A 23882-nucleotide genomic window follows, 5' to 3' on the forward strand; every position below is an offset into this window, starting at 1 on the left:
CGATTATCAAGATGATGCCCGATGAGTCTCACAATCCACCAATGACACCTAACAGTATGTAGTGGCGACCTAGTAGAATGAAAATACGAACTCCTAGGTGCAGTTATCGTATGATTTAGTCCTTCTATCGCGAGTCCCGACTTGATGGAGGTCATAGAGAACTTGTCAAACCCCATCGTCAGTCTTATATAAAATTGGCTCGACTCGAGTTCATTTGTGAATCCCATGGAAACTCTTTTCCAGTATTCATACTTGCTTTGACCAAAGACTTTTTGAACTCAATCTCGCAAATCACATAGGACTTTTTCTTTTCTACCAAAATCGATAAATTTTATCTAGGTGCATCCTACTCCAAACAGCGAATCTGAACCTACTGAAGACAACATACACAGTAAGGACTCGAATGGCTAGGGACCAAGGGAACGTGCAGTCAAACTCAATAGCCTCGCTGCGAATAGCCAATATCACCGTAGGTCAAAGGATCACTCATACCACTGCAGCATCAAGAAGACCACTGACGAGTGAGTAGACAACCATGTGGTTCTCGTATTGATCACGCTCAGTACAAGTTGTTCTCTAACAACCACCTGCACCTTCATCCCAGTGTCTCTATACTGCAGATTCAAGACTCATCTGCCTACAAAGAAGGTGAACCATGTACCGATCTCAAATAGATTGATCACTATCTTTCATGATAATTTCTTGATCGAGAGTATTTAAAAATTAATCATTAATTAATTTATATCTTAAATTCTTAATTTTTTAAGAATATATAAAAAAAATCATCTTTATTAATTTTTAAGATAAATCATTGACACATGAATATGTTTAGAAAGAAAAATTTTTTTATTTATAATAAAAATATTATAAATATAAATTTAAATTTTAAAAATTTATAATGTATCAGTTAATAATTAATTTTTAAGATATAAACCTAATAAAATCAGTATCAAAAATTTGTTTCGGGGATTGCAAGGGACCGAATTAGAGGCATCTTGGCTCTGTAATCCCAAACCTGGCTAGCCAGCAGCCATGGTCCACGGAGAGGAAGCTTTCCGATGAGTGGCTGCGGTGGCAGTGCTTGTGGCGTCGGAGTCCACCACATGTAATATGTTATGATTTGGTTGTATCCTTCGACTAGGCGTTCAGCTAAGGGCAATAACTAAGGGTCCGGCCTATACGACCGCGACCGTAGAAGACCGCCCCCACCGTCTCGAAATGGGGTGCTAGCGGCCGGCAGAGGCGACGTTCAACACTACGGCCTTGTCTTCTCTCAATGTAGGGCCCACAACCGCATCCATGCGACCACCGCCTTGATAGCATCAGCGACCGAGACAAAGTGGGTTGCCAGGGCTTTAGTGCGAGCACGCGGCCGACATATATCCACCCATGCCCTCATAGCACACATGAATGATGGACTGGTTTGGATTGCGGCAAGATTTTTTTTTTTTTTTTTTTGAAATGTTATTTCTTATAAATTAATTTTTAAAGATATGATTTTTAAAAAATAATTTTAATATATTTAATTATTCATGAAAAAAAAATGAGATACGTTGAATAGCTTATATTTGACTGAATATTTATTTTTTTAAAAAAATTTAAAATACTTATTATATTTTTAATATTAAAAAAAAAATTATCTTATTCTATATGTTACTATTGCTTGCAAATAAGAAATTATGGTGATTAAACATATTTTTAGCCATAAATCGGCTTAAAAGAATGTCTCCAATTTTCATCTCATAAGAAGTCAAAAATTCATGTCCTATTTGAATTTTTTTCTCTCATGAGCCGCGGAAGCTCTTCTTCGTAAAAGAAACTGCCTCATCGAACTGTTCCTCTGGCCTTCAAAGGGCCTCCAGTTTGGTTGGAGCTCATCTATGAAACACCATGCACCTCTTGTACCTTTTTCATCTCCCTCTTGTACATAATTTCCTTATTAATAAAAATGGGGGAAGTATTTCACTTCCTCCATCTACTGAGTTATCCTAAAAAAAAAAAAAAAGAAAGAAAAGAAAAGGTACAGCTCATCTATGAACGTGACGTCTAGGCTCGTTAATCATGCAAAATAGCCAATTCTCCAAATGAGCCCAAGTTATACGTTAATATTTGTGAAATGGAGATTTTGAAGCTTTTTTTGTAAAAAAAGAAAAAAAGAGAAATGGGTCCCGCCCATTTAAAAGATCAAAGCATGGACATGTGGCTCGAGCCTGCCACATTTTGATGCCCAAATGACTAGTTCTGATCAAGTTTGTTGTACCGAGCCAAGCCCAAGTTGATGGCTTATACCTTTTTGATAACTTGGTGGGAAAGGGACGCTTTCGCCCATTTTGTTGACATAAATCGCTTGTTTCATTTGCATCCCAGGGTTGCTCATATTCTAGGAATATCCTCTGCGCTGGGCAAAAGGAAGGGAGATTTTTTCTCCGAAATAAGGGGAAAAACGAAGAGAGTTGGTAGCACCAGTGGAGGTTATCATTGTCACTGCACCCTGCCACGAGACGCGGATTTTGCTGCTGCCAAGATGCTGCTACTTTACTCTAGCGTTTTAAATGAGATTTGCGTACTTTATTAAATTAAAAGCAAATCGTGGTTTAGCTGGAGTTTGTGGCACCCACCATGGACAAACAATGGGCAGTTTCGCATTGCGCACCATGGAATTATCCGGTGCGAGATGATTAGCTATCCACTTCACACATTCGAGCCGTCACTTCCCACAAAGATAGATCGTAACGTGTCATCCTCCTACTTTTGAGAGCTGCAAACCAAGATAAGATTGCTCATTCAAAGGAGTAGCAATATTGGTGTAACTTCCACCACCGTCTAAACAACACCATCTTTAAAGAGAATGACCAAGATAATGGTTTTGTTTGCTTTCTAGGGTTACTAGCTTTGACGTTTGGGAAATCAAGGTCCAACACCGTCAAAAGGCATTTTATTCCCTGTGGACTTCTATTCCATGCTTAGAACCTGCTGATAGGACATTTTATTGAGTGGAGTAACAAGACTTAATTGTTTATCGAGGATTGCATGTTAGATAAAACAAGGCCGTGGTTGTACATTTGACGGCCGATGCTCACGGAGTCCATTTTCCAGGAGGATGACTTGCTCTGTTTTGTTTTATATGGGAGGCTTTGTATTGATGTATGTACGTAGTTGTTGTATCTTGGTACTGCTTTTGTCTTCTTAATGTTCTCAGAACCCTTTGTTCTGACCAAAAAAAAAAAAAGAAGAGAGAAGAAACATGGTCAAAATCTAGCCATAAAAAAAGGCAACATTAAAATAAAGAAAAAGGCTCATGCGTCACCAGCCACTGATTACTGATCAGTTCACTCAAAGATGTGGAAGTTAAGGATTGGCTAAGTACAGATGAGGCTCGACCAACACAAGAGCCTCCTCATGGGCCGGATCAATCCCCGACCGTCACATTACCAGAGATAACTAAGCTGTGAATCCTGTGATCATCAGCATATCTGGAGTGGAAATCTAAAATAAATAGCCCTTTACATTTGAGCTTCTCCAAATATTTTTGTTTCTTAGGGCAAGCAATTTGAGTAACATAACTTCCTTCTCACTCTCCCTTTTTTTCCTTCGTTCTAAACTGTTCCTCCTCTTTTATCTTTTTTTTTTTTCTTTATTGTTTTACTCTTTTTCATGTATTTCATGTCTAATAAAATGTATATTGATTTCTCCCATGATTAATATCTCCAAATTAAACTAGTTCAGCCAGAGGATAGAGTATCAGGAAGCCTGTGCTTTTAATGTATTGCTTATAAAAATTAAGAGCAAAAAAAAATATATATATATATCCTCCCCCCTCCCCCCGCACCCCCAAAAAAAAGAAAAAACACTGGTTGACTACTTCTAGATACTTTTTTTTTTTTTTTGATTGAAAGTAGACGTAGCAGGATGCTATCCTTTTTAATTACTGAAAAAAAATCAAAGTTACATTTTCCAAGAAAAATAAGATGAAGAAACTATATTAGATATAGAAGGAAGGAAAAAAAAAAAGATTATCTGCAATTTGTTGTAGCAGTAGCTAAAATTTTTAGCATCATCCAGAGTCTGTTATGCTTGACTTGATTTTTCATAGGATAGAGATGTTCTCAGTCACGAAAAATCTGAAGCATATTTTGCAAAACAAAGAAAACAGACTCTTTCTTCCTTAAAAATATCCGATTGTTCCTTTCCCTCTAAATTTCCCAATATACCGTGGTCAATAATTGATCACCTGCCTTGCTCTCAAGTTTGTTCTTATTTTTCCTTCTTTAAGTAGTCCACATATCAAGAAACGTAGAAGGCTTACCTCTTAAATTCAGTTGCAAATTTATTATTGTCCACAAACTTCATGCAAGAGAACATTTAAAAAAATAAGTGGATGCTCGACTCTAAACTCGAGTCACATAGAACACATTCAGAGCTGATATTCCAATCTTTTCTCGCAAGAATTTTTTTTGAATATAGCTTATTTCTTGTTACCAACCATAAAAAAACTTTTACTTTTTCAGATGTTGGCGTTTGCCAAAAAATTTTTAAGAAAGGACATTTTAAACCACCACAATTAAGAAACTTATAGAAGGAGTCAACAGTAAATAAGCCATTCTGTATAAACTTACAAACCGATACATTCGCAATGCGAGATGGCCTAAAAGGGAGAAGAATGAATAGTAAGACAGACAACTAAGACTCTTGAAGAATAGTCAATGGCCTTTGAACTTTGATACACCATCTTAAATTGTTCCAGCTCTAGTACGATGAAATTAGCCTATTCAGTTTCAAAACACAATCATAAAGCTCTTCGAAACGAGAACAAAAAAAAATTATGTCGATCCAAACATCCTTCCAAAATCGGATCGAGCCACCATTCCTCATCTTAAAAGCCACACAACTCCAGAAGGCGGAAGTTTTTGAACAAACATATTTCCATATGGGTGACAAGCCTAATAAGCTCCTTCTCGATCTCATTCCCAACTTCCTCCATGAGTAATAGGCCTATGCCACCTAGCTCCACCAAAGATTTAATGATCCCAACAGAAATTTTTAACCCCATTTAGCTAAAAGTGACCGATTCATCTGAATAAGGTTCTTCACTCCCGAACCTCTTTGATCTTTGGTTTTACAAACATAATCTCAATTCGTCAAGCAATGAAATCCAGTGATATTGTTTGTCCTTTTCCATAAGAAAGCTTTTCTCAACTTGTCCATTCTTCTTACAACTTGGTTAGGCAATCTAAAAACAGACATATAATAAGAAGGGAGCGTGGTCAGAACTGAGTTGACCAAAGTTAGTCTACCATCTAGAGAAAGTAATCTTTCCTTCCAAGTGGCTAATCATGAGCTCATCCTTTCAATTAAGGGCAATCAACAATGTTTAGATAGCTTCTTATAATGCAGAGGAAGCCCTAGATGTAAAAAAGGAAGAGTATCCTGCTTGTAGTTCATCCAAAAAGTGAACCTATCTGCTTCACCATTATCTATATTCGGATAAAAAATTGAGCTCTTATGAAAATTTATCTTTAATCCAAATGCACCTTCGAATGCCAACAAGATCGTTTTTGCCGCTAGCACACTTTCTTGTTTATCTATACAAAATAATAGAGTATCATCTGCGAACTGCAAGCTCATCAAACCACTGAATTTCTTGTGATGCCCAATCCCCTCTATCAATCCAATGTTGCCTGCTCGCTTGAGCAAGCTGGTGAGTACGTCAACTGTCAAAATAAAAAATGCAAAGTGATAAAGGATCATCCTGCATGAGGCCTTATTTGTATTTAATCCATCTTTCGGATTCACCATTCAAAAGGGGAGTAATGGAGCCCGAAGAAAACAAGCAGTGGATCCACTCAATCCATCCACTAGAGAATTTTTTTAATCAAAGTACCTCAAGTAAAAATTTTTAATTCAGCCGATCGAACATTTTCTCAAGATTTAATTTACAAACGATACTCTTTTCTCCTGATCTCTTACATAAAGCCAATATTTCATGAGCATTTAAAAAACAATCAATGATGCTCCTGCCTTTAGCAAAAGCGGATTGAGAGTCTTCAACGAGCACAGGGAGCAAAGAGGATAATCTTTTTGGAAGAATTTTTGTGATTATTTTATAAGGGCTGTCAGTAAATTAATAGGCCTGTAATCCTTGATAGACAGGGAGCCCTTTTTTTTTTTTTAGAATTAAGGTGATGTTGGTAAAATTTAGTCGATTAAGATCCAAATTATCATTATTGAAGTCTTGAAGGCGAAGCAATAGATCATCACTGGTTCTGGATTCTCAGATACCAAAAATATATAAAAAGGCCCTGCTTACAACGCTTACCCTCAACATTTACATATGCTGCCGCTGAGAAAAGATGGAAAGCAAAGAAGGGGAAGGAAAAAAAAAAAAAAAACTTGTACTAATGATCCAACCATTCCTTTGTTTCCTCCAGAACAGAGTAAAGAACACAATCCATGCTCACGAGTCTTGCTTGGGTTCACATGAAGACGGGAGGTATGATGGTTGCTGTTGGGCATGTTGAATCGAGGAAATGGGCGTCGCCAAGTAGGTAGGCTTGTCATCTCCGGCCATGATCACCAGAATCCTCGGCTCCATGTCCGAAGGATGGATCCCCGGCTTTTCCACCGATTCCGGGTCCCTATCGGTGGAGGGGTCGCGGTGAGAGCACGCAAGCACTATAAGGGCGATGGCTATGAGGACCATCATGGCTCCGAGGCCTCCAAAGAGATATGGGATCGGAGTGTGCCACAGATTGGATCCCGTTGCACTCTGCAAGTTTTCAGACCCCATCTTGGAACTCTCTCTCTCTTTCTCTCACCTCCTCTCCCGTTCTCTTCCTTTGCGTGTTTTTAGTTGGTTGCAGGCCAGGGTCCGAGACGTATGGGTATTTATAGGCGTCCAAAACAGGGTGCTGGATTCGGTAGAACAGCAAAGAAGTAACCCCGCGGACCGCCTTCGGTCGGAACTTGGAAGCTTCTTCTTGCGTTTCTATCCGTCCAAAGAATCCCTTTTACTTTACAGCAATAATAAGATCAAGGATGCTGCATGTTTTATATTCACTTACCAATTAGCATTATCACCTCCGAACCGTACGCTTTGGTTATTGTAGCAGGCCTTCTATTGGAGCCTTACATGTATTTCGTGTGGGACCGGAACAAAGAAGGGTCGAAGGGGCATCTATTCCTTGATCCATTTCTTGTTGGCAAAACAAGTTGATTGCTTGCTTATGATTCTTTGTTCATGTCTACTGAGCATTCCGTATGTTTTTTTTGAGAAACAAGCATTCCTTATGTTGTGCAAGCCCCATTTATGATTCTTTGCTCATGCTTGATTTTTTGTGTGCGAATTCTTCGCTTATGATTCTTCGCTCATGCCCAGTGGGTTTCTTGTGTGTGTGATCTTCGCTTAGGATTCTTTACTCATGCCTAATAGGTTTTTCATGTGCATTCTTTGCCTAGGATTCTTCGCTTATTACTCATGGACCAAAGGACTTGTTGCCTGTGTATTCTTAGGATTCATTTGATTGGAATATGTCAGATTATCTGATAATATACTGATTTTTGAGAATTATTTATTTTAAAAATAATTATGAGAGAAAATAAATTTTATCATGTTTAATCGATGAAAAAATTATTTTAAAAAATAAAATTAAAAAAAAATTATCAAATTTAATTAGAAATAATCTTATATGTGAATATTGCTAAATTTCTCGCAATACTCTTGAATAAATAATTTATGACCATTTATAGCCTCCTTACGTAAATACTATTAATATTGATTATTTTGAATATTGAAATATATTTACATGAGTTAATAAATATTTTTAAATTAATCATACATATATTAAAAAATATTTTGCATCGTACGTATAACTAAGTTTTAGTATATTTTGGTATATAAATAAGTATATCCATTATTAATAAATCATATGTTAGATTTTATTAATAATTAATTATAATTATTTATTAATAATTAATATTCATTACTAAATATACAAAGATATCATAATTTATATATATTATTAATCAATATATTAATATTAATTATATAATATGATTAATATAATATTAATATAATATAATATATATAAGGATATTTCTATCGAGAAATGACATATTTAGATTATCTTCATTTGGAAATCCAACATGAAAAAAAAATATCATAATGATGATATTTATCTTATTTTATTTTTTAAAAATAGATATAAAATTCATCATTCATTTTATCATCTCTTTCATATATTTTTGATATCATAAGCGGTAATTTAATATAAAATTTATTTTTTCATATCATATTATCCCCAACCAAACAGATTCTTTCTCACGGTCTTTTTGTGCATACACGTCTGGTGCGGGTGCGGGTGCGGGTGCGGGTGAAAGTATAGCAAGGTTAAAGATTTATCCAACGTACGTTTATGAAGCAAGTCTGTAGTTGCTTGGGGACAAGATAGGGAATCGTCCTCCGGATGTTCTTTGGAGGAAGCCAACGATTGGAAAGAAGAAATAAAAGAAAAAGGAAGGATCAGAGAAGAAACTATGGTCGCAACTGTTCCTCTCAAAAGCCAAACTTGCTACTTTCCCTGGCAATGGAAGCTGACGCGGAAGTCTTATCGCTGACGAAAATGCTCCATAATTTCCTCGAGAATAATGTTGTCTCAGCCCCCTTTTTAACTTTAGAAAAAGAAGGAAAAACCCCGATGTTCACACGATGACACCATCGCCCACAGATAACCAACCAACGTTTTCTTTATCGCGCACCAATAGGCCATCATCAACTACCCCACCATGCCTGTCCGAGCCACCGCGTCCAACGACCAACTTCATGGTGGTGATCATTAATCTTTCGTCAAAGAATTCGTATGGATAAGAGACGTTAGAATGACAAAGGAAGACACTTGGACACAACCCAAAAGAGGGAGAGAGATTCTAAGTTGAATATAATTTTCTTCTCTGTTTCTCAGTTGTTGATCAAAAAGCAGAAATAATTAAAAAAACAATCTCCAATTCTCAACCGCAAAGATTACTCTCATGCTTCACGCTAGCAAACCGAACCACGACTGCCGGATGTGTGGTGCCGTGATTTTATTATAATTTAGAAGACATTACATTTATTCTGTCACTCCTTATTTGTAGCAAGAAAGCTCAAATTAAGGCCTACCTCACACTATTATTGTTGCTGTTGTTGTTCAATAGCGTGGATGGCATCATTCTCTACAGTGTGAAGAAATATGCCGCATGATTGAGCTAAGTGGGTTCGGTGAAGGCCCACTAATGAGCTCTCTTCATGCATGTTATCCAATGAGCGCCATCCATCAAGATATACTTTACGTTCTAGTAAGATGGAAGGCATCCAATCCATCCCATCCTGTTTTGTTTTTATGAAGAAACTAGATTGAGACAAGGTTGGAACTCTGAAATCCATTTATATCGGAAGAGAAGAAGAAAGAGAAAAGAAAATGAGGAAGAAAAGATGAAGAAAAAAAAAAAAAGAAAAAAGAATGAAAATAGAAGAATGAAAAAGAAGACGGAAGAAAAAGAAAGAAAGAAGGAAAGAAGGAAATAGAGAAGAAAGAGAAAGGAGAAGAAAAAAAGCAAAAAAAAAAGAAGGAAGAAAGAAAGGTATAAGAAAAGAAAAGAAAACAAAAAGAAGATGGAAGTGGAAGAAAGAAAATAAGAAAAAGAAAGAAAGAAAGAATAAAAAAGAGAAAAAAAATGGAGGATATCTATTGGGATCGAATAGTAGTGGGACACCGGACATGCCATTTCATAGAGAAATTAGGACACCTCTGTTTTATGAAATTTAAAACTTTGTCATGGATAATAATAAAGTCTTAGAACACTATGGTCTAATATTGTAGAGCTCGGTGAACTTTTTTCCCCCTCCATTTTTCTTTCTTATCCCACCACTTTTGGTCTCACTCTCCTAGAGAGGAGAGAGAGTCGGGGGGGAGGGATCCAGCTATTGTGATATGCGAATGAAGACGTGAACTGGAACCCATTAATTGCTTTCATCTTCTTTACTGCATGAGCCCAGCCCAGAGCCTATCGACATCGCTATAGCAGAAACTAGCTAGGTTGGCTGGAAAGGAAACCTGTTTGAATGAGGAGAGAGTTGGTAAGGATCATATTCTTTGGATATTCCTGCAGGAGTCGGAGAAGGAAAAGTTGGTGCATGTGTATGGTGGACACAATGATAGCTAGCAAACGCTCCCCACTTACAAAGGTGTTGTGGAGGACCGCTGAGACACTCCTTTTAACAAAGTGCTTCCGCCCAAATATATGTGGACCAACTTTTTGCTCAAATCAAATTAATCAGTCTTTTGCTCAAGTCACACCATGGAAATCTCTAACCCCACTCTACACCTCCGAGCCGCCGCTTCCAACAACCTACCACATAAATATATAATGAGGAAAATTCTTTATATACCCTTCAGTGCAGCCCGAGCTGGTTTTTTTTTTTTTTTTTTTTTTTTTTTGCGAACCCCTTCATGAACCACTTAAGTCTTAACCCATGTATGGCACACAAAAACCCAGTTTGATGTTCATTTCGTGTATGATATATAATGGGTACTCCGAGCAGTGCTCGTGTAATAAGAGACCCTCTTCCTCTTGTCAAAAGATGGTGGAATGTGCACCGAGAATAGTTTTGAATTCAAAACTGGGAAATGGGAACCTGACATGAAATTTCCAAACGAAGCAGTAATTAATATAAATAAACCAAGGAATATAATCTTGAAGGGAAGGACTTAAGAGAATTTTAATGATATCCCTTTGAGATAGGAACAGAGGCAGAGCAGTTTGTTTGAGATAGGGCCAACATTTTTAATTGGATAAACTCTTTAAAGATCATCAAGAATGCTAACCTTCAGTTAGGAATTAAATACTTGATAGTGGTAAGGGGAATAACTCGGCTTCTAGTATCTGACAGATGTCAGAACTTCAGGAAACAAGATAGCATTCTAATTGTGCTTATACTTCCTTTTTTTCTTTTTGTTTTTTTTTTTTTTTTTTTCTTGGGTGGGAGGGTGGCGGATGCCTTTTGCATTTAGGTTAGAAACCACTGCGTGATCTTAAAGCTATGAAAGCCTACACACCACTGCGTGGCTTATAAAAACTGGAGTCTTTGGTGACTTAACGCCTGACCCTGCTGCCACATAAAATGGCAAGCTTTGCATTGACTGGAGCAAGACTCATAAAAACCTCATTCTTGAAGTTGCATGGCCTGGAGCAATTGCCGACACGTACGTGCATTGGAATTCGAGGAAGCATGTGTTCAGACGTCAAGGTAAAACGATTAGCAAGCATGTAATTCGGACGAGATGCTGCTGCTTTGATTCTTCTCCAACAATAGCTTTGTCTCATCAACATGGATTTCTTTTGTTTTCTTTCTGAGGAAGATCAAACCTAGATCAATTATTGATCAAGGTACAACCATGTCATCTATAAGAATCTCCGAAAAACCTAATCCTAGTCCTACGTGTTCAAGGATCTTTATTGAATAATGTAAAAAGAAATAATGTACTTAATAGCCGATATTTTTATTGATTGCACTACAGCTCCAAGTTTCAAAGCTTTCTCAATTTCCAATTCCTAACATAATTATATTCCAATGTACATATAATACAGGTATAAATAATTATGTGTATATAAGTGTATACAGAACAATATAATTATATGAAAGGACAATATAATTATGTACAAGAATTATTACACTGAAAGTATAAGTATTTGCAGGATTAAAAGTTAAATGTTAGCGGTCAAGAGAACACGTGTTAAAGTTCGATTAAAAAAAGGATCTGATGTTAATTAACAAAAACCTCACAAATTAAAATGCACACAACACGCGCGCTTACGCACGTGTACAAAAATCCATTCATTTCAAAGATGAAAAAAGAAAAAAAATCCAAATCATCTCTACCCTTATGTGCTCCTAGCTGATGCTTCCTACCGTAGAAGTTAAGCCTCGAAAACTCTCCACACCCATGACCCATCTATGGTTAACGAACCAGTTAAGGAGGATTTTTCTCCTCTCTCTCTCTCTCTCTCTCTCTCTTGCTGTTCTTCTATGCTCTTGCCACTTCAGATGTTCTTTAAAACTCTCTCATTACCTTGCAGATTCTCGTACTTCTATGCCCCCAGCCCATTTTTTTCTTTTTTTTTTCCCTCTAGATCTTTCCTTTCTTTTTTCCATAGCCTGATCCTATAAGCCACTACTAAGGCTGATTGTTTCTCCAAGGACATCAATCCCTGTGCTGTATTTAACAAATTAACATTTCTAACATGTAGAGAGACATCACATGAGACACTGTTTTCTTTTAGTCATTTTAATCTGTTATTCTATTGCAATATTATATGTTAGCCTTGCTTTGTTTCTCAAGAATGGATTTCTTTGTAGCCCTAGGAGGTGGTGAAGCCCTATACACTACTCATTTTCCATCTCCTAGAAAAAATTAGTCCACCCCAAACCTGTAACCACCTGAAAACTAAAATCTGGAACAAATTAATCTAAGAGAAATCAGGGCAAGGGATTCAAAACAATTCCACCAACCAAATCCACAAGAAACCATGATAATTACAGGCTACTGCTATATTAGATTCCGTGCACTGACATCATGATAAAAGCGAGCACATACAACTCAAAACCGCTTTTTGCTCATGAAGAGGGGAAAAAAAAAGAAAAAGAAGAAAAAACTCAAGCCGCTTAACTACGCCGAGATAGAATGGAAGAGGCTGGAGAAAAGTCTGAAGAAAACAAAGGCCATGTGAAGGTAGAGGAGTGTTCTCATATTGCTGGGTGATGGGGGTGCTGAACGGAGAGAGGTTTTGCTAAAAAGGTAGGGTTGTAATCTCCGGCCATGATGACCACAATTTTTGGCTCCATATCCAGAGGAATGATCCCCGGCCTCTCGATCGAGCATGGCAACGTCGAGTCCTCGTCCGGGGACTTGCGGCGCGTGCAAGCAAGCACTATCAGTGCTATGGCAATGAGACCCATCATAGCTGCAAGACCTCCAAATATATATGGGATCGGAGAACTCCATAGCCGGAACCCTGTAGATCTTGGCGTGCTTCCGGGCCTCATCTCTCTCTCTCTCTCTCTCTATATATCTATCTCTCTCTCTCTCTCAGAGAAGTGCGTGGGATATGGAAGAAAGAAGGTGCATTAGATATAAGGGAGTAGTGGATAAAATAAACCAGGAAGAAAGATAGGTTAAAGTGATCCCGTGGGTTGTTGGAACATGGGAGGAAACCGAAGCATAATGGTCCCTCAAGTGTCATGTGGCAAAGAATACTCAGCAGGTGCATCGACGTGTTAGACAAATCTTGGTTTCTGTGAAAGCTCCATTAATTTGAGAATATGTCCTAGGATTGGATGGCTTAAAGGTTATATATATAGAACAATAGAACATACAACACTCACGTTAAAATATCAGGCAACCGTCGCAAACTATCTCAAGTAATCAGGTTGGCAGGCCTATAAGAGGGTCCACCACTTGGATACGTGGCCTTTATCTTCAGCAATGATTGTTAAAACTTCAATTTATTTAATTTATACCATAGTTTGTGAGGGTTGTATGTATGCTAGTTCAGCATTTTTTTAAAATCCAAATAATTACTTGAAATTGGATAATGATCATCCCTCTAGACATCCACAAACAAATTTTAACTTCGGTGTAGGATTTCCATGACAGCGCATCCCCTCTATCCATGTATCCGATCATGCTTGGGCATGGTCATTTTCACTTTGTTGAGACGGCATATGGAAGCAATTACCATGGTTTTAAAAGGTAACTGCAACTTGATGGCCGATTGCAGCAGACACGAAAATTTGATGCATTACACCCTTGTGGATAGGCATTGATGGACGGAAATTGTGCCCAAAGCCAATATAAAACATCTCGATCTAACTTTTTTTTTATCGGATGTCTCCGAAGAGAAACATCTCGATATAATGACATGTAAATTTTGACAGCTTTGGAACCTCTAGTGTGTTGCAGGCTTGCAGTCCAGGTCTGATTCATGGAGACACGTTCAACGAGGTTAACCGGGGAAAGCAATACTAGTGAAAAAAATCATTTAAGCATTAATTCATAAGTTGTTGCAAAACAAGATGATGTAGAAACCGAATATATTTGGCGTGCTTCACGTACTAATAAATTGAGTCTACCTAAAAAAAAAAAGTACTAATAAATTGAACATGGAATAATGAAATAATTGCGAGCAGAAAGATTTTTTATTTTTATTTTTATAATTTTGAGAGAGACAGAGAAAGAGAACAAGCAACATGATTTGTTATGGCATGTCCATAGTTATTAGAAATGTGAGTTTTCTCCCACTACTTGAAGTTTATTTCTCTTCTTTTGATGAGGACGACAGTTTTTTCGAAGAGCATGAGGACGACAGTTAAATTGATGCGGTGCACGTAGATGTGCGCGCACCACGAGATGATGGTCACTTGATTGGATTCTTCATCTTAGTCACACCAATAGCTTTTCACTTGTTGATCAACTTTAGGTTCTAATCATCCTGGCTAGGTCTCTAACTATTTATCAGCTCTTGATTCCTGGCATAAATATCTCAGAGAAATTTACAGTGAGCCAAAAGATTGATTAGAAGTTGGAATAAGGGAATCAAAGTTTACCAATCAATAGAAAGAGCATCCTTTTTTTTTTGGTGTTGAGAGCTAAATATCTTGTTGAGCTGATGGGCGACAAAGGATTGGAAAGGAACCATTTGAGGCTGCACAAATGGCTCAGCTTGGATAAGAGAATTGCTTCACTGAAATGGCTCGCTTGGATGATATAATTGCTTCATTGAAATTATCTCATCTACACATGGCATCCTAGTACTTGAAGGAGCAAGTCTTAAGTTCCGGAATCATTAAGAACCAAGGATGAAGGCCAGTGATGATACGCGTGGACCACCCTAGAAGCCTGGGCTCAAGGAGTTCAGGAAAATTATTTGATGATCGAAGTGTTATAGGAAATGAACTGAGTGAGGCTCAATTCCTTATAGGAAATGAACTGAATGAGGCTCAATTCCTCTTCACTATATATATATATATATATATATATATATATATATATATATATATATATATATATATATATATATATATATATATATATATATATATATATATATATATATATATATATAACAATATTCTGTGAAGGAACATTGGAGTGTTGCCAATTCAGCTTTTCAAATGAGTTTATTGTGCCACCTGAAAAGAACACATCTTCATATTAAATTATATTATTAATATTTGGTATCATTATATTCTTACAATTAAAACCTATTTATATAGGTAGTTGAAAATATGAAGTGACTTAAGAATTTGAATGAATATTATTTTATTATTTATATATAATTTTTTTTCAAGTTGATCAGATCTAGAAGAAAATTTTTTTTCGTATATCTGATCCTGCGCAATGCGCGGGTCTTCGACTAGTTGCTACTATAAAAAGACTCTCTTTGAAGCGATTCTGTCAAAAGACTGAAATCCTTGTTAAGTTGGATAAAATATGCGGAAGGGTGGAAAACACAGAAAATTGACATTTATTTCCTTTAGTCCATGTTGACCAAAAATTTATATCCAAACTTTCATCTTAATATATAATCATATTATGTTGGATTTTGCTACAGTGCTCCAAAAGATATTTTAGTCTTTTCATTTTTTATCTATTTTTGATCGTCGGATTTAATATGGGCTATTTAAATTTCAACTGAATGAGGGGCCTATGTATATAGTTGGTGCGGTAAATATTTCAAAAATTAAGATTGTTTCGATGTTATAAAGGATGATATTTTTTTTTCAAAATTCTTAGTTGTCACCTCGAAAGGCAGACAAGCTAGGAGGGATGGTGGTAGAGGATCTGATGGAGGGAGGCACACTAGGGGCGTCGTGGATGAAGGGTGGAGAACTAGTGGGTGGAGGACCCATCGAGGGTTGGCTGGGGTGCTGTGGGCGAGGGAGGGGGGGCATGGTGGTAGAGCCGCACAAGCAGGGGAGCACTGATGGGCGGTGGAGAAGAAGAAAGAAGAGAGATGGGGGTGCAATGGAGAAAACGAAAGAAAAGAGAGGAGGGGTGCATCGGAGAAGAAGAAAGAAGAGAGGAGGGGGTGTGGTGGAAAAGAAGAAAGAAGAGAGGGGGGCCTACGACGGAGAAAAAGAAAGAAGAGAGGATGGGAGGGTGGTGCAATGGAGAAGAAGAAAGAAAGAGCCATAGGGAGGCGGCACGGTCGCGAGAGGAGGGGCACATGCATCGGAAAGCAGGGGCAGCGTGGGGGTGGGGCAGATGGGAGAGAGAAGGAAATAAAATATCTTAAAAATACTATCTGATAAAATATTATAAAGAAACATCATAGCAAAATCCTACTACGTTGAATCCTCATCCTTGTATAAATAGCACAAAACTGCATCTAAATGGGTACAGAAAGAGGTCTAGTTGTGTGCAAAAGAAAAAGGGCCTCAACTAAACAAAAACATAGACATCCCGAAAAAAAGGATCCAATGCTAAATTTCTTAAGAAGGGCTTCACAGACCATTCTTCATCAAATCTAGGCCATTGAGAATTTGCTTGAGAAGGAATGATTGTGGCAGCTGCGGACCAAAAGTTGTCCTCTAGGGGATAGCATAAAATTAACTAGAACGTCATAGTTCATTCAGAGAGAGAGAGAGAGAGAGAGATCTTCCAAATCCTCGAAGGCTGCCAGTTAGCAGTTAGATGCAAAGATATTGAACTCGACAAATAAAGTGTTCTTCAAAGAATAACTAAGATTTGATTGGGTGATTTGAAGGTGGTTTAATTTGCACAGAAAAAAAAAAAAGTTAGAGATGCTCAACGAATGGCAATCCACTTGTAGCCAGTGGCAATCTACCTATGGATTACCTTTAGGTTCCAGGTACCACTTTCATACAGATAAAAGGAATAATAAGAAATGACTGATTGGAACCACGGAAAAGAAACACTTGGAATACCAACGGAACATTGAAAAGATAGAGAAACTTTTGGTGTAATTAGTTGCTGCTAAGATGGAGATGGCATTACAAAAGAATGCAGAATGTAATTTTAAGCATCAAACTTTGGGATTGGGTCCATGGAGTTGGAGGGGCCAAAGGGATGTAATGATCCAACGTAGCTCAGAGTTATGACTTCAGCACCATATGATCAAGAGTTATAAGAGAATTTTGTATGTTATTATTGTCACAACTTAGGATCTGACTTAAAAAAATTAGCCAAAAGATGCTATTGAGATTTTTTAATCCTTAATTCTGTATAAATATTTAAGATCTAATTAGTACATAGCCAACATGGAATTAAACATACACGACATGAGTCCTCATATGTTCTCCTCATTTAAGCCCTAGCATTATTGCTAAGTTAAGAGTTTAAATCCATTAAAATTTAATCATAAGTACCACGATCGATCTATGATCAGTTTTCATGAACCCATGTTGCAGTATCTCCTGATCCACATAGACAATGGGTTGGATCCGCTTCAATTCTATTTGTCACCACTTAAAATTTTACTCTAAAAAGTTAGTCGGAAGATGTTATTTATCTTAAATCTGTATAAATATTCAAAATTTATTCCATACATAATAGATATAGGACTAAACACACTATCATATGGATCCTCACAATTATAACATTGATACTTACCTCAATTTATAAAGATTTAAGAAGCCACATATAGCAAAATATACAAGATAGGGGCTTGATGCTGAAGGTAACCATTAGCCGTACAAGAAATTATTCAATTATATAGATGATGAGAAAAATATACGTCACCAGGTTCTCCCGGCGGAAGATATTCTCCTACGAGGGAAAACTTCATTGTTTCCGTTTACAATGCTTGTGCATCCATAAATTGCAGGCATGACTCATCTAGGAAATTACCAGGTCTAAAGAGATCAATTTTGCTGCTGAGATGTGAGCTCTCCAAATCGATCACATAAAAGACTGACATGAACCACAAGAAATTTTTTCTTTTTCTGAGAGGAAAGGTGGAAATACCGCACAACATTTCATTAAGGCAATGAATATTACAGGGCAGATGGGAGGACACCCTCGCATCTAACAGAAAAGAAGGAAGAGAGAGAAGGAAGACGGGAAAGAAGAAAAGTAGGACCACGGAGGAAACAGAAACATGAACCAAAAGATAGTTATAATTCAGAACAGAAATGGTTACAAAGCCACTAATAATTCTTTGCAGTTCCCATGTCTTTATATTAATCAACAGGCTTACAGCAAAGTTCCACTAGATTTTATACCTTTAACTCCTAATTATAGACAAAAAGGAAAAAAAAAAAACAGTGAAACAGCTCATGAATTCTCTCATATGACAATAATTTTGACAGAAGAACTAGAATGAAGGGACAATGCCATAGCTAGAGTCTGTCATCATGGTGGTAGAAAACAACTGATCCACTTCAAGTTCTACATCTGATCTCTTAGCAAAACGGCCTTTAATTCGAGGCCGGGTTTCAGCATATGCCTTTCTTGATGCATATCTAATTGTCTTCTCAAATTTCCTAGTCTTCCTCTTCTCCCTGTATCTAAGAACCTTGGCTTCTCTTTCCATGGGAGTAAATTGGGGAGGCATTTGAAGAGGAGGGCCCGAGAAGAGGTCTATGGTCCCTTTGGAAGGTTGAAGGTGAGAGTTTGAGATATCTGCCATAGTCGTGTCTGATACCATGCTTGCTTCCATTGATGACAAGGAAAGCTGATTTTTTTCAGATCAGAAGAGAAAGATTTCGTCAACCTAGCAGATAGTTTTGTTCCTCCATTACAATAATCAAAATGGAAAGAGAGGAGAGCTCTTAAAGTAAAAGTTAGTCCCTCATTCTTTTCTCAAGTGATTCTTTCATTTTTTTTTTTTTTTTTCAAGTACAAAGCACAAGAGATCAACATCATTAAATGCACAAAAACTTGTACAAATACTGCATGCTTTAGTCTTACAAAAAATTACTACAGAGGGGAGATTATGAAAAAGATCTGTCAAAGAGAAAATATTCATACCCTTGTGTATTTGAGATCAAATATCCAATGTTCATTCACACATCAGAAGATCGATGGCAACAAAAGTGACTATTATAGCTTTTTCTTAGATTACCAGTTCTCGGAAGAGTAATTGTTTTTGTAAGCCCAGACAAAATTATTATTGAATTCATAATGAAAAAATTCTCAGCTCATAAAAAAAAAAAACAAAAAGAGTAGTAAAAGGATCATTGAATTGAGACTTGTAGAAATAATTATTAAAGTCACAGAAAAAATCGACTTTTCCAGACCTAGAGAAAATGAAAGAACACCAAACAAGATGAAATCCAAGAGGATAAAGAGAGATGCAGAAACCATAACGAATCACATAACCATGAACAGAGTACTCATATGGAAGAGAAATCACTAATATCTTATCATATAGAGGATAGATTTAAAGAACCAGATCCTTTTGAAAAATATGGATGAACCATTTGAGTGTGGATCCATTAAGTTCAGAATTTATTTTTCTGGGAGCCAATGCTTGGTATACACTTCTTACCACAAAACTGTTGAACAATTCAATTTTAAGGATAATTCCATCATTCTAGATGCTCTGTGAGTTGCAAAATACCACAATAAACAAAAAGTCAGCCACATCTGAATATAAACACCAACTAATCAGAAAAGGAGAATAGAAGAAAGAGAGAAATTTCTTGAAGATTTAAACTATACGTAGAGGTATGATTCGGAAACAAGCCAGCAGGATATGGAAGGGCTCAATAGAATTAACTCACGCTGTGACTAAGTGAAGCAGCGCAACCGAAGTCTCCGAACCCAGCTTTAGAGGCTTCATACTCCATCTCCATCTGAAAGCTATGCTGCTGCTGTCCATTGGGCACCAAATACTCGCTCTTCTCACCCTTTCCATGGTTGTAATCCAACTGGTGCTGCTTCTGACTCACGCTCTGCTTCTCAGCACCCGAATTGTACTCATTGAGGTCCAGAAACCCATCACCCTCGTCGCCGAACAGACCATTACCACTCTGATTGCTGTTCATCAAGGGATCATGGAGCAGCCATGACACTACGTCGTCGTCATCGTCGTCGTCCTCCTCCTCCTCTTCCCCAAGGAGCTCGGTCTCGGGCTTGTCAGCCCCATCCGGCCCGCCGACATGGCTGTAATGGTTGAGGCTGGGCCGGACGACGAAGCCGGCGGCCGAGGCAGGGAGGACGGGGACACGGTGGTGGCGGCGGGCGAGCAGGTTGGCGGAGTGGATGTCGGCGTCGCAGGCGGTGCACAGCGCCGCCGCATCGGCCCGGCAGTACACCGCGCACGGCGCCGACCGACACGACTCGCACGCCGGCGGGGCCCAGCCGTTGCCAACCGAATCTCCCTCCACCTTCAGCATATCATTCATGAAAACAGTAAAATGATCGGGAGAAATACGTTTTTTATTGTTTCTTTTTTTTGGTGGTCGGTGTGGGATCTTCTTCCTCTGTTTTCTCTACGAAGAAAAGCACATCTTGCTTGCATTGGCTTCTTTGGTTTATGGTGTGCGTCTGATGGCAGCGAGGTAGGGGAGAATCCGCTTGCTGACACGTGACAGAAATTGAGCGGGTGAGAGGGGCTGGTCCCTTATCTTGTGGCTGGCTATGGTTCTGAGTGGGCCCAGAGGTTGAATGGAGGAGTGGTTATTGGCTGAGTGGCGGAACAAGTAGGTCCCAAAAGGGAGAAATAATTGGATGGACCAGCCTTCCTTTCGGATTTCTGTGACGGTCCCCAGGAGGCTGTCCCCTTTGGGCTTTTAGAATCATTTATTTATTGGGAGGGGATTCGCCAAGCGGTGCCTTTCGGAATCGAAAGCACCGCCTTCTCTCGCAGGACTTGAAAACGTCGCTTGCTGGTCTCATGTGCTGCCTCCTGTTATCTGGGAGGCAAGCAGGGACACGGAGGAAAAATTAAAGGCACATCATGGACTACGGTAGACTGTAGGGGGTGAGGTTCTCTACCAGTCATCACCACTATTCTTTTGCAATTTAAAGTGCCGTGGAGGCAATTGCATGGGGTAGCATACCTGTCCAGAAGATACAGGGTCTCTTGGGCCAATCTGCCGCATTGGAGATATCATGCTGCTTACTAAAATCGCAATGGTGTCCCGGCATGAGACATTGTTGTTGGTCGCAACCATTGTTATATCATCTTGGATTTCATCTTCTCCTCCCAAGGAATAGCTGTCACCAACAACTTTCCAACTAGTCTAACTTTTGAAATACTTGTATACAATGATTTTTTTTTTTTTTTCAAACTTCATTGGCTCAATAAAAAATATTGTGATTCTAATAATGTAGAGAGTACCAATAGTTCCATATTGATTGTGAGTCAAGGAAGACTTGCGCTTATAAAGAGAAAAAAATTCTTTCCACGTAAAACGTCTTTTAAAGAATAAAATCATGATACTTATGGATCAGAACGGACAATATCTCACGTAACAGATCGAACCCTTATCTGCAATAATGGCATCCCAGATAGGGGCTCGAAGTCCATCTCGACTGACAGTGGAGTTTCTCGGACTGTACACATCGGAGTTTCGTTTGATTCAATAATGGCACTCCGATAGGAAGTCGAAGTCCGTTTCGACTGACTGTGGAGCTCTTCGGATTGTACACATTGAAATTTTATTTGACTCATAATCGATGTGGGATTAATGATGCCTTCTCATTAATTACATTTGTGATATTCAAGTTATTAAACTTTTGTTAATGATAAACTTATTTACGACAGCATTTGCTTGAGGAGTGGTAAGGCTAGTTCACATCTAATGTGAGGCTAATCAAACAGCAGACTTCTCAAGAAATTGAGCATGGAAGGATGATTTTGTTATTTCTGCCGGCGATCAAGCTCACGCAGCATTTGTTGATACCTTATATTGGTTGGGAGTGGTACTTCTATATACAGCTTTTAATATTTTAGCTTTCAGCTCTCTTTTTTTTCAAAAAAAAAAAAAAAAAAAAAAAGATGGAGAATGAAAGCAAACCACGAAATCAACACTTCGCTCGGCGCTTCGTTCATGGCCACAGGTTTAATATGGCAACGAGGAGTCCGGACCGATAGGGTAACGTGGCTGGAGCAAACGAATCTCCACCACCAGTCGGTGATTGGTCCTGGGCCAACCGGCCATTACCTTGAGAGGTGACCCATTATATTTATATTTATATTATATAACACAAGTTTCGTCCAACGTGGCAAAATGAATCTACTTATTAGTACTTTGGTCGACCGTTTCATCTCCTAATCCCCTGCGGCCGTCGATACTTGGTGCACGTGAACTTCACATTCAGATAGGTGATCATCACGTGGGCTGAGGGGTAGAGGTGTGAACCTTTTTATCTCCATGTTGACATTTTAGATGTAGACGCTAGTGATGCACAACCAACCTGGCCCAAGTAATTATATCTTACGCCACGTGCACGGCCATGTGAATCATCAATACACATTAATTTAATTCAGCATATATTTATTTTAATTTAATGATCGGCCCATAGGAATGCGCTAATTGATGGTGTGCATGATCACACTGCTGCAAATGGTGCAAGATGTAATTTTTGGCCAGATTGGATCTGTTCCAAAGTGAAATTAGGTCTAATTTATACCCAGGTTCCTCTGTTTTTTTTTTTTCCCAAAAAAAAAAAAAAACTCATATCTAGCATTTGATCCAATTTTGCTAGATCCATATGTTATCCTTGAAAAATTTAATATCAATGTATGATGATTAATGTATTGCAAAGCCAACCTTCAATTATTTTAGCGAACAGATTTTTTATTTCTAGCTATGACTGTGCTTATGTTTCAATTATCAGTATATGGTTATCTTGCTTTAGTTTCAGATTTGAAATGAGTCCACCAAAAAGGTGCAGCTTTAGGATCCTAGGCCTAAAATGTTCGAAACATTTCTTGTGATTCTATTTAAGATATTCAATTCTTTTGCAAGTCTCTAACAAAATTTACATTGACATGAACACCGTCCTTCATGGAATTTGACTCCAAGCCATGATGCATAATTGAAAATTTCTTTCAAGCATTTCTTCTATCAAGCCAAATACTAAATTTATTGCCTTATGTAAATTTTACGTGTCACTGACCTCTTACATTATCAAGGATGGACTGGGGTTTAGCGCCCAAGAATTGTAAAGCCCTAAAACTAGGATAACCAAGCAGCCTTGTTTGATTCGTAGGAAAAATTTTTCTTCCTTATACTGAGAAACTGTTTTTAAGAATATAATACTTGAAAAAATAATTTTGATATTTTTAATTGATCATAAAAGAATAATTTATCATAAAATTACTTATATTTAGTTGAGCATCCACCGTTATGAAAAGGCATATAAAATACCTATTATACCCTAATATAAGACAAAAATTTATGTGTTATCATTGTTTGTGAATAAAAACTTATGATAGTTAAGGATATGTTTGGCCTTGGATTGTGGTGGAGGAGGATTTGAGGCATTGTGATGGAGGAAATATTCATTTTAGCTTAGGTTATTTTATAGTTTAAAAAAATATTTTTTAAAAAAAACTTTTGATTCTTATCCATGGAAAAGCCAAAGATTCATATCCTACATGAATTTTTCTTTCTCATAAAATATGATAATTATATTTTTATGAGAACATCTTTTTCAATCTTTCTCTTTTAAAAACTTCAATCAAATAAGAGGGGGCTTTTTCATTTTTCTGATCACACTTTTCTCCCTTCACTTCCCGCAAACCAAATGAGGGAATATATTTCATTAAACAAACAACAACATATACTAGGGATATTGCTAGGCCGGGTCGATGGCTCTATAAAATAAGCAATTTTTGATCCCTCCAACCCTGCCTCTTTTTATAGTTAAGAA

At 37.8% G+C, this 23882-nt stretch overlaps 2 protein-coding genes across 2 annotated transcripts; both read right to left on the bottom strand.

The window, feature by feature from the left end:
• Positions 1–6249: 6249 nt before the first annotated feature.
• LOC105060327 (uncharacterized) lies at positions 6250–13132 on the bottom strand. Its single transcript, XM_029260486.2, has 2 exons — positions 12782–13132; positions 6250–6808 (listed from the first exon to the last, which is right to left on the bottom strand). Exons 1-2 carry the CDS (start codon positions 13076–13078, stop codon positions 6455–6457), a joined length of 651 nt encoding a protein of 216 aa, XP_029116319.1. The 5' UTR covers positions 13079–13132; the 3' UTR covers positions 6250–6454.
• Positions 13133–18154: 5022 nt separating this feature from the next.
• Positions 18155–20543, bottom strand: LOC105060284 (zinc finger protein CO3). Its single transcript, XM_010943932.4, has 2 exons — positions 19781–20543; positions 18155–18729 (listed from the first exon to the last, which is right to left on the bottom strand). The coding sequence occupies exons 1-2, from the start codon at positions 20402–20404 to the stop codon at positions 18370–18372; spliced, it is 984 nt and encodes a 327-aa protein (XP_010942234.1). The 5' UTR covers positions 20405–20543; the 3' UTR covers positions 18155–18369.
• Between the last annotated feature and the right edge of the window lie 3339 nt (positions 20544–23882).

This window comes from Elaeis guineensis, chromosome 1, assembly GCF_000442705.2.
Source record: "Elaeis guineensis isolate ETL-2024a chromosome 1, EG11, whole genome shotgun sequence".
In the NCBI taxonomy this organism is placed as follows: Eukaryota; Viridiplantae; Streptophyta; class Magnoliopsida; order Arecales; family Arecaceae; genus Elaeis; species Elaeis guineensis.

Coding starts and splice junctions, on each gene's coding strand:
- LOC105060327 (XM_029260486.2), bottom strand. CDS start 13,078: ATGAGGCCCGGAAGCACGCCAAGATCTACAGGGTTCCGGCTATGGAGT. Junction 6,809..12,781: donor ACCCCCATCACCCAGCAATA/TGAGAACACTCC, acceptor AGGAGGTGAGAG/AAAGAGAGAGAGAGTTCCAA.
- LOC105060284 (XM_010943932.4), bottom strand. CDS start 20,404: ATGAATGATATGCTGAAGGTGGAGGGAGATTCGGTTGGCAACGGCTGG. Junction 18,730..19,780: donor CTGCTTCACTTAGTCACAGC/GTGAGTTAATTC, acceptor GAAAAAAATCAG/CTTTCCTTGTCATCAATGGA.